The 17,631-nt window shown below is 44.4% G+C and overlaps 1 protein-coding gene across 1 annotated transcript; it reads left to right on the top strand.

Annotated features, from left to right (window-relative positions):
- Window positions 1-15,463: 15,463 nt before the first annotated feature.
- On the top strand, window positions 15,464-16,636 carry LOC310873684 (26S proteasome non-ATPase regulatory subunit 6-like; the record flags this gene model as incomplete). The annotated part of the gene is made up of 1 exon (XM_083786233.1): window positions 15,464-16,636. One exon carries the CDS (start codon window positions 15,464-15,466, stop codon window positions 16,634-16,636), a length of 1,173 nt encoding a protein of 390 aa, XP_083642359.1.
- Window positions 16,637-17,631: the final 995 nt, after the last annotated feature.

The following is a 17,631-nucleotide window of genomic DNA, read 5'->3' as shown; positions in this document are numbered from 1 at the left end:
GTACAAGTAAAAATAAATCTGTTTCCACCACTGGTGCTGAATACCTGTAGATGAAAAGTCTTGGCCTTGCGTTTTTTGTTGGTATTAGCTTGATGTGAAGAGGCTTTGGAGTGAAGAGGTGGGTGGACTGGTGGTTGGGCTGGTGAGTGACAAACACTTAAGAGCATGTATCAGAGCTTGAATGTTTGTGTTTACGATAATGAAAGCTGGCCTTTCATTATCAATTCCCTCAAAGGTGGACGTATAGGAGTGGCTAGCGCCCCTCAATACTACAATGATCTTTTCCTCAAACAGAACTAGAGTGCTTTGCCCACCACTGCCAATAAAGAGACCCAGGGAACCATGAAGAGAGAGAGAGAGAGAGATCAGCATTTAATACAGCACAGACCCCGGTGGTTGACAATAGCCTGTCTTTTCAAAGAGAGAAGTGGATATTAGTGTGTCTAGGGAGACCTTAGCCTTTTGGATCCTATTATGTTCTGCTGTTGCTGTGCTTATTATTGTATTTGGTTGACTTACCTTCACTGTGTGAAAGCATTCAAGTATACATGTACACAGTGTGCGTGCATGCATAGCATACTATACTTACTATACTACTTTATATACTCGTGACATACATTTTTAGGACAATGTTTCTGGTAAACAAGAGAAATGCTTGTTTTTTATGGTTAAATAATAATAAAGAGTTTGCGCACCGAAAATAGCAGATATACGAACTCACATATTGCAGCAAGTACTATAACTTGTTTGCGAACTTGCAGATGATAAGACACCGCACATACCTATATCTCAGGCTGTATCTCTAGGGTACGGGGGCTAAAATGGCAATCAATCAATCAATTTATGATGTCCGATTTTACACTTGGTTGGATTGACGGCACAACACATGGGTGCCACCGGAGGCTATAGCGAGGGATGCTAAAAACGGCTATAACGAACGGTAAATTAAATACTATAGATTCTGGATTAAATGACATTAAATAATCCCCAGATTTCTCAGGTTGGCATATATTGTGGTAATACAAATGGCTGTGTGGGTGTATGTGTGGGTGTCATATTTGCCATTCTTGCCCTTCAGCTTTTCACTGCAAAATATTCCCCCCGATTGAAGCTAACAACATGGCTGATTACATGCACACTTCAATCCATCTCTGTCCTTACCCCGTCTCCATGTGTCCTACAGAGAGAGAGAGAGAGAGAGAGAGACCCCGTCTCCATGTGTCCTACAGAGAGAGAGAGAGAGATAGAGAGAGAGAGAGAGAGAGAGAGCGGATGCCATGATGTTACCACTGTCATTTTGTTCGCTAATGAAAGTTCCTCTGCCCATCAGTGGCTACAAATTACAGTGGAGATATTAATAAGGGAGCCCTTTTAAACCAAATTACATTCTATCAGAGGCGAGATTAAATTAGGAGTCGCCAAGGTGTGTGTAGACACAAAGCTAATGGGATTGGATGACAGCACGCGTCAATCAACGGATCACTTGGAGGTCATTTGCTGTTTGACCTCATCCCGCCCACTCTTATCAATCTCACACGTCAGTCGTAATATCAGTCACTGAAGCACAATGTCACGTCCAACAATGCACATGTTGTACACCGGATACAGAGAGCTCTTTAGACCAGTGGTTCCCAAAGTGGGGTCCGGGGACGCCCAGTGCCAGTGGTCCTTGAGTGAGTTTCACGGGGTCCCTAGCTAAATGATAGATAGTAACCAAATGGACCCTTATGGGTCTGTAACTCAGAGAGTGTACAAGTTAAATTAACATTGATTTTACGATATAAATTGGGGGGTCCCAGAGATAGAAATGCCATTAAATGGGGATCCGTGGGCTAATTAGGGGGTCAATTTGGGGGTCCTTGACATGGAACAGTTTGGGAAGCACTGCTTTAGACAACCCATATGCCGTGTTTAATGGCCGCCCCAATGCATTTCCAATGGAAGTCACATGATTTGACAAAACATTTTAGTTTGATGGCTGTGTTGTGCCCCCCTCCCCTGCATCAAACAAAAATGTTTTGTCAGACCATGTGACTTCCATTGGAAATGAATTGGGGCGGCCATTAAACACGGACAAGACACAGTACACATGTTGTATGCATGTCGCAACAGTGTGAGAAGCTGGCATGCATGCACTAAAGAAACGCTCACACGCATGCACGCACACACACACGCACTCACATTTTGAAAAAACCTCGTACCTGTCACAATTCAACGTTTGTCCAAGCCATGACATACTGTATGTCAATATTTGAAGTATCTTTTTTTTTTTATGTATGCTGCAACATATCCAGCAAGTCGCCAGACCTCGCCATTGATCGATATGTCAATATTTGACAAGGGTAGACCATGTGGACTCGGTGCCATCCATCTGGTTTTGACATTAAACTAACCATAACACTAAACCCTCACACCAACCCTTGACCACAGTACCACACCAACAGTGCCTAAACCGTAACCCAAAAATATCAGCGCATGGCTAACCTTGGTGTGTTGTAAAACATAGTCTCTGCCCCCGGGGGCCTTCCGGGCCGGTGGACATAATTGCCTCTATCTGTACGTGCCTACGTGGTGCTATATATTTATTGCGAATCGTCCCTGACCCTGAATAAAATAACCAAATAACAGTGCAAATGTTAACCAAAATAACAGTATAGGCCTATTAACTTTGACCAAAATCACAATGCTTAACCGAAATAAAAAATAATCGTGCCTATAACCTTAATCAAACAACGTCCACCTTTCAGACTGCACATCAAACATTACATTTTCACTTCAAATATTGACCTTTTTTCAGTTTTTGACAAATCGAAACGTGATGGCTCTGGCAAGAGATCACGTTCTTCAGACACACCAAGCAATGGGATTCTTGGAAAACAGTGCGTAGACTGCAAAAAAGATAAGTTCAATGTCACGGTCGACCCGTGTGAGTTTTTACTCAGACACCCGGGGAGGGTGTGGATGTTGCCGCATGTTTTATTCGATATCTCTAAAGAACACACATAGATACAGCCAATCTGATGCCTACAGGACATTACACAGGCTCGCTCCACTGAAGTAGATCAAACAGAGCTAGTGATGGGGTTTTTTGGAGCCAGAGTAATGCAGGCAGGTCCGGCGATAGAGGTTGTGTGTGTGTGTGTGTGTGTGTGTGTGTGTGCGTGTGCATGTGCGTGTGCGTGTGCGTGTGCGTGCGTGCGTGCGTGCGTGCGTGTGTGTGTGTGTGTGTGTGTGTGCGCGTGTGCGTGTTTATTCCCTGTGTAAAGACGTTCTGGGACGAAGGTGTATCTATCAGATAGCAAGGAGAGTGAATCGAGCATTCAGGACAAATCTTTGTTTTTAAATGTCGTTTGATAGAGGTTCTTTATCTCGGGATGAACATATGTGTTCTATTCTTACTCACACACGCACGCACGCACACACAGGCACACACACACACACACACACACACACACACAGACAGACGCGTGCGCACGTTAACTTTGGACTCACCAGGTGTGCCTCAGTCCAGGTGTAGGTCTTCATGGGTAGCTCATCACTTCTCTAATGAGAATGATCACTGCTCATCTGTCTTCATCCACACCCAACAGAGAGCACCTGCTACTGGCTGCACCATATGTGTGTGTGTGTGGGTGTGTTTGTGTGTGTGGGGGGGGGGGGGGGGGGGGGGGGAGGAGAGAGAGAGAGAGAGAGAGAGAGAGAGAGAGAGAGAGAGAAGATAATGAGTGAGAGAATTCTAATGTGTTTTTTGTGCATGTAAGTTGTGTTACTATAGTGCAGTGCTATACTCAACCTGTGGCCCGTGGGCCACATGCGGTATATAGGTATATTATTGTTTGTTCCAAGAAATGGTGACATGGCCACTATTTATTCACCCGTGATAATCTGTTCAATGTGTTCTCTTCACATTTTGTGAACGAAGACTCATTTTGTAACTTCGTCATTAATCACCAGATGGAAATGTGGCTTTTTTTACTGTGTATAGTCTGTTACAAAATACATTTGTAAACCTTTCAAAATAATACTAACATTTTTAGCTTGCAGCCTTTGGACCATTGGAATTTCTCTGAGTGGCCCCTGAGCCTTCATAAGTCGAGTAGCCCTATAATGCGAGTTGTGGCGTAACATCTCTGTTGGGATGAAAACCTTCAAGTATCTCCCACATCAAATAGCTTACTTATTATTCATAGATCAAGGCTGTTGGTCACGCGTTACACCTCTCCCTGGGTTTTTACAAATTTACTTTACCGCCAAGATGCGTTTTTGAGCTCGTATAGATCTGCCATTTCGTTTCTTTTTTTCAATTTACTTTTTATTAAATTTTAATCAGACAATTGACAATACAGACAATACAAAACAAGACAAGACAATATACATATAATACACACAAGGGGGAAAAACTGCTTCTCTTCTCTATTGATGATCAAGAATACTAGTAGCCTACCTCAAACAGGTGCATCTGCTTCTACAGGTTAAACAAATGAGTTTAAACAAAATCAGGTCTCATTGTCGAGATATGAGCAATCCATCTAAACCAGTTATCTGTGAAGACTTCAACCTGGCCTCTAAAGCTGAATGTAATTATTTCCATAATAAATATACCATAGATTAAATCAATCCATTCATTTATAGTTGGTATAACATTTGTAAGCCACTTTTTTGTTAAGGCTTTTTTGGATGCCACCAGCAATACCCTCATTAGATACTGATCCTGCTTTGCAAAGTGAAGTCCTCCCAGTTCTGCAAGATACATGGTTTTAAAATCAAAAGGAATGTCAACGATCTGCCATTTCTTGCTACGTTTTCTGATACATCTGTCCCCGCTAGAGAAAAACAAGCACGTCGACGAGCTCGCATGGCATGATGAGCGGCCAGGAAGTGCCCTCCCTGGTGGTGAACGAGACGATGGTATACTGTTAACCCATTCTGACCGGGCACCCATTTTGGTGTCAGCATCATGTTATGCTTTAACTATTGAAAAATAGCAGATCTACAAGCTCATAGCGCGCCACCGAGTGGCGCGCTACGAGCTTGTAGGTCTGCTATTTTTGAGAAAATCGAAGAGCGACTGACATTTTTTGAATCTGATCTCAGGTCAGAATGGGTTCATCAGACCAGTGGTGTGTCCGGCGGAAACCTCGTATGAATCATGAGCTCGCATGGCATGATGAGCGGCCAGGAAGTGCCCTCCCTGGTGGTGAACGAGACGATGGTATACTGTTAAGTCCTGCCGGGACTTCCAGACGGAGGAGGATCAGGAGAGTTGGCTGCAGGTTGCAGCAGATGCTCCTCCTGGCCCTCCGTCGCTATAGGCTAGGCTGCCGCGCCACAGACCCGCTGAAGGTCCCACTGGTGTCTTGATTCCCGCAGCCTGGACGAACTCCAGCATGGACGAAGATACGATATACCACACCGCCCACCACCCCCCCACAGCAGCCAAGCACGCTTTGGCAGCCAAAGTTTGAGTCTGTGCTTGGTGCGTCGAGTTCCCAGTGGTGGGAAAACAGTATACTCACATTTGTTATACTGAAAGTAAAAGTGTCAATGCTGCGATGTAGAAACCAGTACTAATGTATTTGTCACATCGTGACGCATTGCGATTGTAGATCTGGCCAAAATGTATAGGGCTGATGTGTTTATGTTTTGTAATAATGATCAAAAGTAACTAGTATTATTTATTTATTTTAATAATAAACGTACTGGAGTAAAAGTACAACATTTGGATCTGAGATGCAGTGGAGCAGAAGTAAAAGTATTGGACATTGGAAATACTCAATAAAGTACAAATACCTCCAGATTGTACTTAAGTACAGTACCTAAGTAAATGTACTTACCGGTAGTTACTTTCCACCCCTACAGCTCTAAGGCTGACGGCAGTGGAATTTGGGCTGTAACTGTCTATTATTTATTTTCTTAGCTATTATTCTACCGATCGAATTACAGAGCTTTCTTTTTTTTTTACTGGTGTAACCAATAAAAATGAACCGATTAACCAATTTTTTAAAGACATCTTTTATACTTTGTCCCACCACGGTGTCGTGCAAAATTTGCGAAAATAGCCACTCACGATCATCAGCCGAATAATTATTTTGAAGGTATTAGTCTATTAGTCTATAAAGGCTACATACAGTAATGAGAGAGAGAGAGATGAAAATGCCAGGACTCAATTCATGTCCTTTTCACATGATTTATTTACCTCTGACGAGCAAACAGCGAACGCGTCTCGGCCTATTGGGCCTTCCTCAGCGTGAGGAAAGCCCACTAGGCTGTTCGCTGTTTGCTCATCAGAGGTAAATAAATCATGTGAAAAGGACATGAGTGCTGGCATTTTCTTCTCTCTCTCATGTATCATCGAGCCTTGCACCTACAAGGATTTTCTTCTCTAACCTGGAGTGTTGCGGGTTTGTCTGCTTCGGCAATCCTTTTCTCCTCGGTCTATACAGTAATGATGTGTTTTCCAAACTCGAAGATCTCGACTTCGCTGATGACCTTGCAGTGCTCTCCTCAAAACACACTCATCTGCTGGAGAAAACTGGCAGACTTAACACGCATGCTGAACAAACAGGGTTGAACATCAATACATCTAAAACACAACACTGTGAATGGGCACACTCTTGAATGTGTAGAAGCGTTCACATACTGATCAGCAAAGAGAATGCAACAGAAACGGACATCAGAGCAAGGCTATATAGGCTCACAGTGTTTTTGTTAGGCTCCAAACTATCTGGAAGTCTAAACAGTACACTGTGAAAAACCAAGATCAGACTTTTCAACAGCAATGTGAAGTCAGCGCTGTTGTATGGATCTGAATGTTGGTGAGTCACAACACGTGATATGAAGAAGATCGATGCCTTCCACAATCGATGCCTCAGGGAAAATCTGCCGAATTTTCTGGCCTGAGAGAATATCAAACGAAGAGCTATACACCAGATGACCCAAGTGCAACGGCGTAGTGTTGGAGATCAAACACAGCAGATTCCGATGGCTGGGGCATGTGTACCAAAGGTCGCTCTAGGGTGGACTCATGTAGGATAAAGGAAAGAAAGGTCGGCCTAAAACAACCTGCCGCTGAGCTGAAGGAGATGAACCTGACATGGGGCAAGGCACAACACGCAGCACAAGACAGGTCCTGGTGGAGGAAGATCATAAGGCCCACCTGGGATGAAGAGGATTAAGGAAGTAAGTATACAGTAATGACATGCACAAAATATAGGGAAAGAGCATTGATCGACTATTTTATCAAATTATTGATGATAGATATTATTTTTTGTAATCAATCAAATTGATTTGTTTCAATTAACTGTTAATCGTCACCTCTAGTGGAACAGTAAGTGGGCTCAGAGTCTACGGGTGGTCAATACATGTGGCCACTCCACCAGATCAGAAACATTTCTAACAGTGAGAATATTTATTCACTGACAAATTTCATAAACTGTTCACAAAGTGCACAGCATATACCCTAATAGCAGTTTGTTCAGAACTGTAATGCAAAAACCTAATTTATTCTCTGTAATACAACATGCATTTTATCATGCATATAAACCTAATCCATGGGATTTTGGCAAATCGAAGACTGTAAATGCGCTGAAAATAACTTTGGCAGGGGAATGCGTTCATTTTCTCTGCAATCACGTCATTTTGTTCACGCGGCATCAGGAAACAAGTCTGCGGGTCGCCTAAGACTGATGAATATATAGGAAGACATGATGAGAAATCTGCACTGTAAACAGAATCCCTGGCTCAGATATCGGGCTGAATGCGTTAAGAGTAATGAACTGCCTATCCCTTAACAACAACCACCCCAGATTTGCCCTTGAGGAAGGCACTGTGAATCAGCCATAGTGACTGAGCAACCGTAGTGAGCAATCTATAGGTGTCAGCATGTGTAAAACAAAGCAGTGAAGCTATAGAAGACTGCAGGGGCGTCAATATATAGCTGGGGGGTGGAGCCGGGGGAAAGTTCAGAGTTCTCCCAAACGGAATAAACAGTGGAGTGTTGGGTTTTCAAACGCACTACTAATTTAAAAGTAGGCATCATGGCTTGCCCAGATCACAGGCACAGATCCCACAATGGCCTGATATATTCGCATGGTAAGAGACACTTTTCTATAGATATGATCACTGAAACTTATCATAATATACATTTAAAAAAAGACATTAATTCATCAATGATGTTTATAGAACATGTTTTGGGGAATTCCAAGTAGGCTAGTACCGACACCATTCGTTCCAAGTTCCAGCTGACTCTAAACTAGAATTCACTACAATGTGTTCTATAAACATTATTGATGACTTAATGGCTGTTGGTTTTTGATATTACGTTAGGTTTAATTGATCATATCTAAAGAGTGTCTCTACCAGGCGAGTAAACGCTGCGCCGCGGTAACACAATGTTTTGTGACATGGAGGGAGAGGGAGATTGATGTCCGGTTTCAGTGGTGGTTATGCTTGTGCAACTTGACACATGCAATAAAGTATAAACAGATAAGGATACTCTGACTATAAACCACTTGAACCCCAGGTCCCCAGCATAAACCAAAAATCTACAAACTCACAACGCGTGTCAGCGCGCTGTGTGCTCATGATAACCCTGGTGTGTGTTTTACGCACATTCTCCATTTACAGTCCTTAACGGCGGCTTATACAAAAAATGTTCAGATTACAAATATAAAGTGCTCACCCCAGGGCCATGGATGTTACAATTCTGCTAGGGTGGGGATAAGTACCGGTATATCTTCCGTATTGTTCAATAAAAAGCAATGTTTAATCAGTTTATGGCCATGCGCTTTCAACTATGCGCCCCTATCGGTTGGTGCATTATAACTCTGATAAAATGGCTATACATCGGATTAAAAAGCTTTTTATTGAACAATGCGGAAGACACGGGTACCTTTACCCACCCCGAGGAGTATTGTAACATCCGTGGCTCTGGGGCGAGCACTTTATATTTGAAATCTGAACATGTATGTAGACGTTAACGTTCTAAATGGGAAAAGTGCATAAAGCACGTTGAAGGTCCGCCATGACAGACGAGCGCCATGTGAACCGTGGCTAAATCGTCTCGTATACGTAATAATAAGTCAACTTTTCGAGGGCGAATGTTCCAGATGTCCTTCTGGTGGATTTTTTCCTGGCTGTCAATATTTCTATCATCCAACAAATCGCTCTGAAAGTGATCCAAAGGATCGTACGCTATTATAACTCTATGGGGAAGACCATTTTGTTTGCCCCGGGCTAAAACCGGATGTGACATTTGTGTGCGTTCCTGTCTAGCTTCGTGTGAATACAGAGGAGACAATATAGGCTACCTGTCGATATATAGTTGGAAGCAGTGGTGGGAACTTAAGTCCTATATACATTCCGGCCATTTGAAAATAGCCGATCTACAAACTCACTCGCGACGATGTGACACATTGTGAGCTTGTGCTATTTTCAAAAGATTTGAGATTGAGAACTATATATCACTCTGTCCTCAGGAAACCTGTGTGTGTGTGTGTGTGTGTGTGTGTGTGTGTGTGTGTGTGTGTGTGTGTGTGTGTGTGTGTGTGTGTGTGTGTGTGTGTGTGTGTGTGTGTGTGTGTGTGTGTGTGTGTGTGTGTGTGTGTGTGTGTGTGTGTGTGTGTGTAATGATTACATCGTTCCTACCAATTTCATTCAAGAATAGAAGCATAGTGGGACTTCTTTTGTTCTTTGCTTTTTTGAGTCTCCCACTCGTCAGAGAGAGAGAGAGAGAGAGAAAGCAAAACAACAGAGACTGCATTTACCCCCCAGTGGTCGCTCAAACGGTTATTGTCAAAGTCTAAGTAGATTGTATGTAAAACTCCCAAACCATGCTGCTATAGTATTGACCAAATGACAAAAGAGCTTGTTCAAAAAAAAATCTCTCTCAATCCAATTACTTCTCTTGTGGCTTTTTTGACAGCTCGTTAATATCTGTGAGTGAGTGGCTTGTGTTGAATGGGTAATTGTGCAGTTTGTTGGGTGTTTGGTGGCGGTTAGTCTGTGTGTGTGTGTGTGTGTGTGTGTTTGTGTAATTGTTGATGTCCAAATTTTTTTTTACTTTTCAGGAAAATAAAAATAAATAAATAAGCTGTTTTCTAATCCAATCTGATCCGATGTGGTTATTATTTAGACTCAAGCTCTTGTTAATACTTTTGATTGGTCAAATATTTATAAAACAGAGTTTGTGCACAGGGGCCTATTTTCACTTCATTCCGTCCTTGGTTCCTCTGCCCTTCAGTTGCTGGAGTCTGCGTTGTGCTGTTGGATACCAGCTACATTGTTCCATGAAGCACAGGGCACTTCATATAGAACACAATGAAGCACAGGGCACAAAACGGGTTTCTTAATGTTCACAGGCGAAAAACATTGTCTGCATTTCTACAGCTTTTATCCAAGGCGGTTTCCAACGTGCGCCGCGTTCTCTCATTCAGACATTCACACATCAATGGCAGAGGATGTGCCAAGGAAGGCACCATGCAGCCCAGCTCATCTCTGCTCAGGGTCAGTGCTACTGTATGGTCTGACACATTGTGACTCTTTTTGATACAGAGACAGTAATGGCGGAAACACTATACGTGTTCGGGAGGGGAGAAAAACTTACATTTTGATTAGATTTTTTGTATCCAAAATGAGTTAATAGCACAGGTAGACTCTTCACATACTAGGGCTCCATTTTAGTTTGACTTTTTCTTCATACACTGTTGTGTGATTTAGCAGTGGGGAAGGGGTGTTCCCCCACTAAAGATGGTATTTTGGTATTTTAGTCCCAATACTTGATTCTGATTGGCTGGTTTCCATTGTAAAACTCACCATAATCCACACCTTCAATCACTTTATATCATCTACATTGATCCCGCATCTCTGCAGCTGCAACTGGGGAAGGGGAGCACTTGATTGCCCTACACAGTACCCTGGCCGTGCGCACGTCTAAGCACCGCCCATGCTCATATGACTGTGAATGTGTGGCTCGTAATGACATCAAGCGCCTCCTATTCCCCCGTCAGAGACTGGCCGAGTAAAGACAAGGAAGTGTGGCTCGCTCTGGCAAAGCGGCGCAAAGTGTGGCTACTTTCATGAATTCGGAATAGTTTTATTATTTAGGTTAAGGAGGGTGTCTGTCTCAAGGTTGAGAATACCGTGATACAGGTATTGCAAGTGGAATCACCTTTTCTCTGTTACATAGGCACGTTTTGTTGCTAATTGGGGCCTAGTCTCACGGGACTATATATCACAATGGAGTGTGTAACAGGTATAGTTTATATGCTACAGCGCCATTGTGTGGTGGTGATACATTCAATATGTTACAATACAATACATGTATGTAGCCTATTATTATCATTGTGTGGTGGTGATACATTCAATATGTTACAATACAATACATGTATGTATTATTATCATACAGTACTTTCTTTGGCTTCCTTTACTTAAACCATATTCAACACGTTGCAGTGCTTTGTGAGCTTGACAAGTCTAACCAAGTTAAACAGTTTAACAGTTTAACCAAATGTTTTCCTCAGAATATCACGTGGTTAACCAATTTAGACAAAAGTAAAGTAAAATTGTTTTACAATTTATAGTAGAGTACAAGTACAAGCTTGGAATTCAAAATAGAATTGAGTAAAGGTTCAAAAGTATTGGCATCAAAAGTAAAAGTACTCATTATGCAGAATGTCCCATTTCAAGTTTTCAAATGTATAATTTTTTTTTGAAAATCTTTCATCTCACAATGTGTCACATTGTGACGCTCAATAACGTGACGCATTGTGAGCTTGTAGATCGGCCATTTTCGAATGGCCAAAATGTACAAAATGGTGGTTACTGTATTTTTTTGTCATAATAATACGAATCTACAGAGTAACCAGTATTAGCTAAAATTTTCAAATAAATGTAGTGGAGTAAAAGTAAACTTTTTGCCTCTGAGATGTAGTGGAGTAGAAGTAAAATGATTGGAAATAAAGTACACATACCTCAAAAGTGTTACTTTCCACCAGTGCTGTGTATAGGCACGTACACAATCTCAAATCAGCTTCCCCAGATGATAAAGCACGTCACATTCCTGTCTAATTTGTCAATGTCCACCGAGCGGCTGACACTACAGAGAATGGCGGTTTCATGTTCACTGAAAAGGTTGCATGGCCCTGTGTCTGTCAACATGCTGTCTGTGTGTTTCTGCTTAGCGGCTGTCCTGTCCTCGCTGCAGATGTCCGCTTGATAGAGAGAGAGACGTGATGACGGCCGGTGACAGTGATGGAAAAGGTCAGCTATGACACCAGGATAGGCATTGAGCTCTTTGGCATTTCTGGCCTTTAAAAAAACATGACATTGTTGCATGTCAATGAGATTCCTCAACACTAAAACACTGTAGCACTTAAAGGACATGGCTTAGAAACAAAAGCACTTTCATGTACCAGATAACTGGCTTCCATGAACTTAGTACCGTGAAGTCAAGCAGCCTACACATTCCTCAAAATTGTACTTAAGTGCATTAGGTAAATGTACTTATTTACTTTCCACCACTGCCCAGGGATTTGAAAATAGGATAGATGGTCTTGTTCTCGACTGATACAGACAATAAATAGCCGCTCCATCCGAATTCTACGGGTATAAACAACTAATTGTAATGCCAGTAATATTTGTTCTTCACTTTCCCTGTCTCTCTCTCTCTTTCTTTCTCTTCATTCTTTCACACACTCAGTGTTTCACAGGTCATTGTCTCTCACACTCTACTTACTACAGTAAGCAACCCCACAGCAACAAAGCAACAGCGTGGGAAGAGTTGTACAGGTGCGGACATGTGTGTGGGTGTGTCCGAAGCAGCAGTGAGTGCGCCTCGGGCAGCACACACACACACACACACACACACACACACACACACACACACACACACACACACACACATTGTATAGGTTTGTAACAACAAAACCTAATCTGGCTTTTTAATTAACACCTAACTTCACATGCACCCTTTGTAGCTGCCAACGTTAATGCACAGTACATGCTTGCAAAATTCAATTTAGTTCATATTTGGAGCCTATAGTAATATCCACAAACTATAGTCGTGAAAGGCCTGCCCTGCAGATTGCAGGAATGGCCATGCCATGGCCGTGGCTAAACTCTGTTCGACGTATTGAACGTGATTCGTGGCAACAGCTTCCTAGATGTACCCATGTGAACTGAGACTAAACACCTGCGTTGATGAGATGCCCAAGCTTGTTTGATTGATTGAATATGTTATTAGACAATATGAAAAAATTGCAAACAGCACAAGGTACAGTCAAGCATTCTGGTCCAAAATTACTACACTATTACACTATTACATTATTCGGGTCCCGTGCACTCACACACACATCATGTCATAAACAATCATCTAGAAAGTGTACTGTGAACACAAAGTACATTATAGCATAAGGCAGGTATGAAACAACATTGTTTTCTCCTCCCAAGATATGGCTGCATCATGGGCTATGCTGTGCAGAACGGCAAGGCATCTGTAGCTCTGTTAGCGTCTCGACTATAGCAGCATGACAGCCTTTTCATTGGGGAGGACGGCCTGCCGTCGGCATTGTTTTGAAAGAAGAGAAACAGAGATCGGCATGTCATGACGGGGGTTCATGCACAAGTCATCTCCGGGAGAACTGACTGCCGTGCCCTCGTCAATTAGCCTGGCGCCCGCTGATAACACCAAAATGCCAGAGCCAGCTACTGCGCTGTAATTCGACAAATGAGGCGGCTTGTGTAACTGCTGTAAATAAATAAATAAATAAATAAGCGTACAGTCAAAGAAGCGAGCAACCAGCCTGTCCACCACCCACTGTTATACAGTTGATCTTTATGGAACAGTGGGCTGAATATGCATTAATTATCTGTCTGAAGCCGTTCCAAACAACTCTCCATCGCGGAGTTCCTCGTGAACTAAAGAGAACATGTTGTGCTGAAGCTTTTAGAAGCCAGATGAAACGGCATTTTTCAGATTATCATAACACATTAACAGGTATTAGTTAATTATTTTGTCCACCACTGCCAGTGTTGTGCGTGCGCGCGTGCACACACACACACACACACACACACACACACACACACACACACACACACACACACACACACACACACACACACACACACACACACAGGTTCTCGGTTCATATTCATAATGGCCTTGTAGGATCCTATAGTTGAATTCCTCTGAGCTGTGGGCTTGTGAAGGGAAGCCCAGGACCTGACACTCGATGGGATGAGTCCCTTTGGCCTCCACAGGATTAGTCGACTGTGGGATCCTCCCATTCCTCCAAGCAAACAGATCCATCTGACGTGACAGGCCTTAACCCCGGAGGGCCCACTTAACTCACAGCCACATTAATTGAATCGGGCCTCGGAAAAAGAAAGTGCCAGAGGAGCGCGCTGTGCATGCTGTGCAACACAGCGTATGGGGGAAAAGGGCAGATTTGGGGCAAAAGCGAAGGAAGATTTGATGTGTTTTGATGCCGCCGAGGCGTGTGCTCCTCAGATCATTAGGGGGAATCAGCTTGGATTAATGTGTAAATGTACCATTTAGAGACAGCTCTTTGCCCGCGTCATAAACAACTGGCTGGTTATACAGCTCCTCTCTGTCGGTCTCTCCTGTGGTGTAAAGTAACTACAGTAAGTACATTTACTGAAGTACTGTACTTTATGATGCGACAATTGGAATTAAAAATGAGCGGGCAGTAGCTGGGAGGTAATGCATACAAATTGTCCACTTGGTGACAAGTTTTTGAGTTTTGGCATGCATGGCATGGCATGGGCATACGGTTTTCAAGAAACATTGCAAATGAGTTGGGCTTCACCCCCTGGTGGTCGCTTTGCAATATTAGCCCATTCTGACCTGAGATCAGATTCATACGAGGTTTCCACTGGACACACTCCAGTCTGACGAACCCATTCTAACCTGAGATCAGATTCTAAAAATGTCAGTCGTTCTTCGATTTTTCAAAAAATAGCAGACCTACAAGCTCGTATCGCGCCACTCAGTGGCGCGATATGAGCTTGTGGATCTGCTATTTTTCAATAGCTAAAGCATAACATGATGCCAACACCAAAATGGGTGTCCGGTCAGAATGGTTTAGATAGGTCAGTATGGTTGAGAGACCCCCAAATAATTGATAGAAGAGTTTTTTCACTGGATTATGTCTCTATGCTAAATAAGGACGATTAAAACGATTCTGATGTCTCTCCGCGACGAAACGCGTTCCTGACACTGCAATGACATCACGGCGATGTCATTCCTACGTCACCTACGGGGCTGTATTGGATATATAGCAGCTAAAGTATCCAAGGCTCTCAGATACAACCCGGAGAAGTTGTTGGTGTTGCTCGACCTAAAGAACTACTGTTTAAGACAGTTATCGCTGCACGCTTTGTATACTCTTATATAAGGGTTAGATATATTAGAGGTATATCTCTGTGCTCCGTATACTGATCAGTCATGCCCCTGGAGAATCTGGAGGAAGAGGGTCTACCCAAGAACCCAGATCTTAGGATAGCCCAGCTGAAGTTCCTGCTGACCACGGCGGACGGACCGCAACAAGGTGGCGAGGTGGAGACGGAGCTCATGGCCGCCGTCCGCGCCAACAACATGGCGCCCTTCTACGAGGCCCTGTGCCGGGAGCTGAAGTGGCAGCCGGACGGCGAGCTGCTGGCCAAGATGAAAGCGGCCAACCGCGACGAGCTGCGGCGCCTGGACGGCGTCCTGGAGGACGCCGAGAGGAACCTCGGCGAGAGCGAGATCCGCGACGCCATGATGGCGCGCGCCGAGCACCTGACACGCATCGGCGACAAGCCGGCCGCCGTGGCCGCCTTCCGCGGCGCGTACGACAAGACGGTGGCGCTGGGCCACCGGCTGGACGTCCTCTTCTACCTGCTGCGCATCGGCCTCTTCCACACGGACGGGGAGCTGATCACGCGCAGCTCCGACGAGGCGCGCGCCCTCATGGAGGAGGGCGGCGACTGGGACCGCCGCAACCGCCTGAAGGTCTACCGGGGCCTGTACTGCGTGGCCGTGCGCGACTTCCGGCAGGCGGCCGAGCTCTTCCTGGACACCGTCTCCACCTTCACGTCCTGCGAGCTCATGGACTACAAGACGTTCGTCACCTACACGGTCTACGTGTGCATGATGGCCCTGCGGAGGCCCGAGCTCCGCCAGAAGGTCGTCAGGGGCGCCGAGATCCTGGAGGTGCTCCACGGCCTGCCCGAGGTCCGCCAGTTCCTGTTCTCGCTCTACGAGCGCGACTATGCCGCCTTCTTCCGGTCGCTGGCGCGCGTGGAGCAGGAGATGCGGCGCGACTGGCTGTTTGCGCCGCACTACCGCTTCTACGCCCGCGAGATGCGCATCCGGGCGTACGGCCAGCTGCTGGAGTCGTACCGCTCGCTGACACTCGGCTACATGGCCGAGGCCTTCGGGGTGCGCGCCGACTTCGTGGACCGGGAGCTGTCGCGCTTCATCGCCGCCGGGCGGCTCCACTGCAAGATCGACAAGGTCAACGGCATCGTGGAGACCAACAGGCCCGACAGCAAGAGCTGGCAGTACGACGAGAGCATCCGGAAGGGAGACGTGTTCCTCAACAGGGTCCAGAAGCTGTCGCGAGTCATCAACCTGTGAGAGAGGCGGTCCTTGACGTAGTCATCGCCATGGTGAGAGAGGACCACCTACAAAGTAAAAGTCTTATAACTAATAAAGTGCGCCAAATTTGAGGATGGAAATTGGCACTGTGATTAGATGGAAACTTTGACCATGAATGGCACCGAAATTGACGCTGTGATTGGCCGTTGTGATTGACTGGAAGGTGTGCCATTATCGGCTGTGATTGGCTGAGCATCCCCTAGTGGGTGTGCCAGGGGGGACACCCGTCATATATAAGTGTCATATAACCCGTGCTCAAAAGTTGAGGATGGAATTGGCACCAATGTCATATAATGCATTTATGCATCTATTAAAGGTGGAGTGCTGGGATCCCCACCCCCCCCCCAAAAAAAAAGAACATGATCATCAGGTAGGCTACTATAATTATACTAGGAGGAAGATTTTTATTTTCCAAAAAGTGTACATAGAGTTAAAATTGTTATTTTTTATGTGGCCACGCCCACCAGGTCATTAAGTATGCCTGGTTTTCACCATGGCACCACCCACCTGAATTTAAGCCTTCTGCAAAGGCATGGTTTTTAAGATGGTGTCCACGATGGCTGCCAGGAGCGTATAAAATGCCTATAAGCTAGGAGGGAATATATATTAAAAAAACATAAAAATGTTGCACATTTTTGATGTTAGGCATGGTGTTAGATAAGGTTATAAGGTTTTCAAAAGAACATCACAAAAGAGTTAGACTCACCCCCTAGTGGTCGGTTTGCAATTAATCCAATATTAGATTGGTCAGTATGGTTGAAACCCCAAAGAATTGGGGCGCCGCCCTCGTTGTCAATGGATTATGTTACTATATTGATATGCTAAATAACATACTGTATAGGCTACTAAAAGTTTAAGATAATCTAAATTCTAGAAAGGCATCATTTTCAAGATGGCGTCGGTGATGGCTTAAAATGCGATAAGCTATAGGAGCCATCTTGAAAATGATGCCTTTCCAGAACAGGGTTTTTCCG

Source organism: Protomyctophum parallelum (genome assembly GCF_964188405.1).
Source record: "Protomyctophum parallelum genome assembly, chromosome: 16".
In the NCBI taxonomy this organism is placed as follows: domain Eukaryota; kingdom Metazoa; phylum Chordata; class Actinopteri; order Myctophiformes; family Myctophidae; genus Protomyctophum; species Protomyctophum parallelum.
Note: the sequence above shows the minus strand (reverse complement) of the source record. Positions and strands in the feature narration are given on the sequence as shown.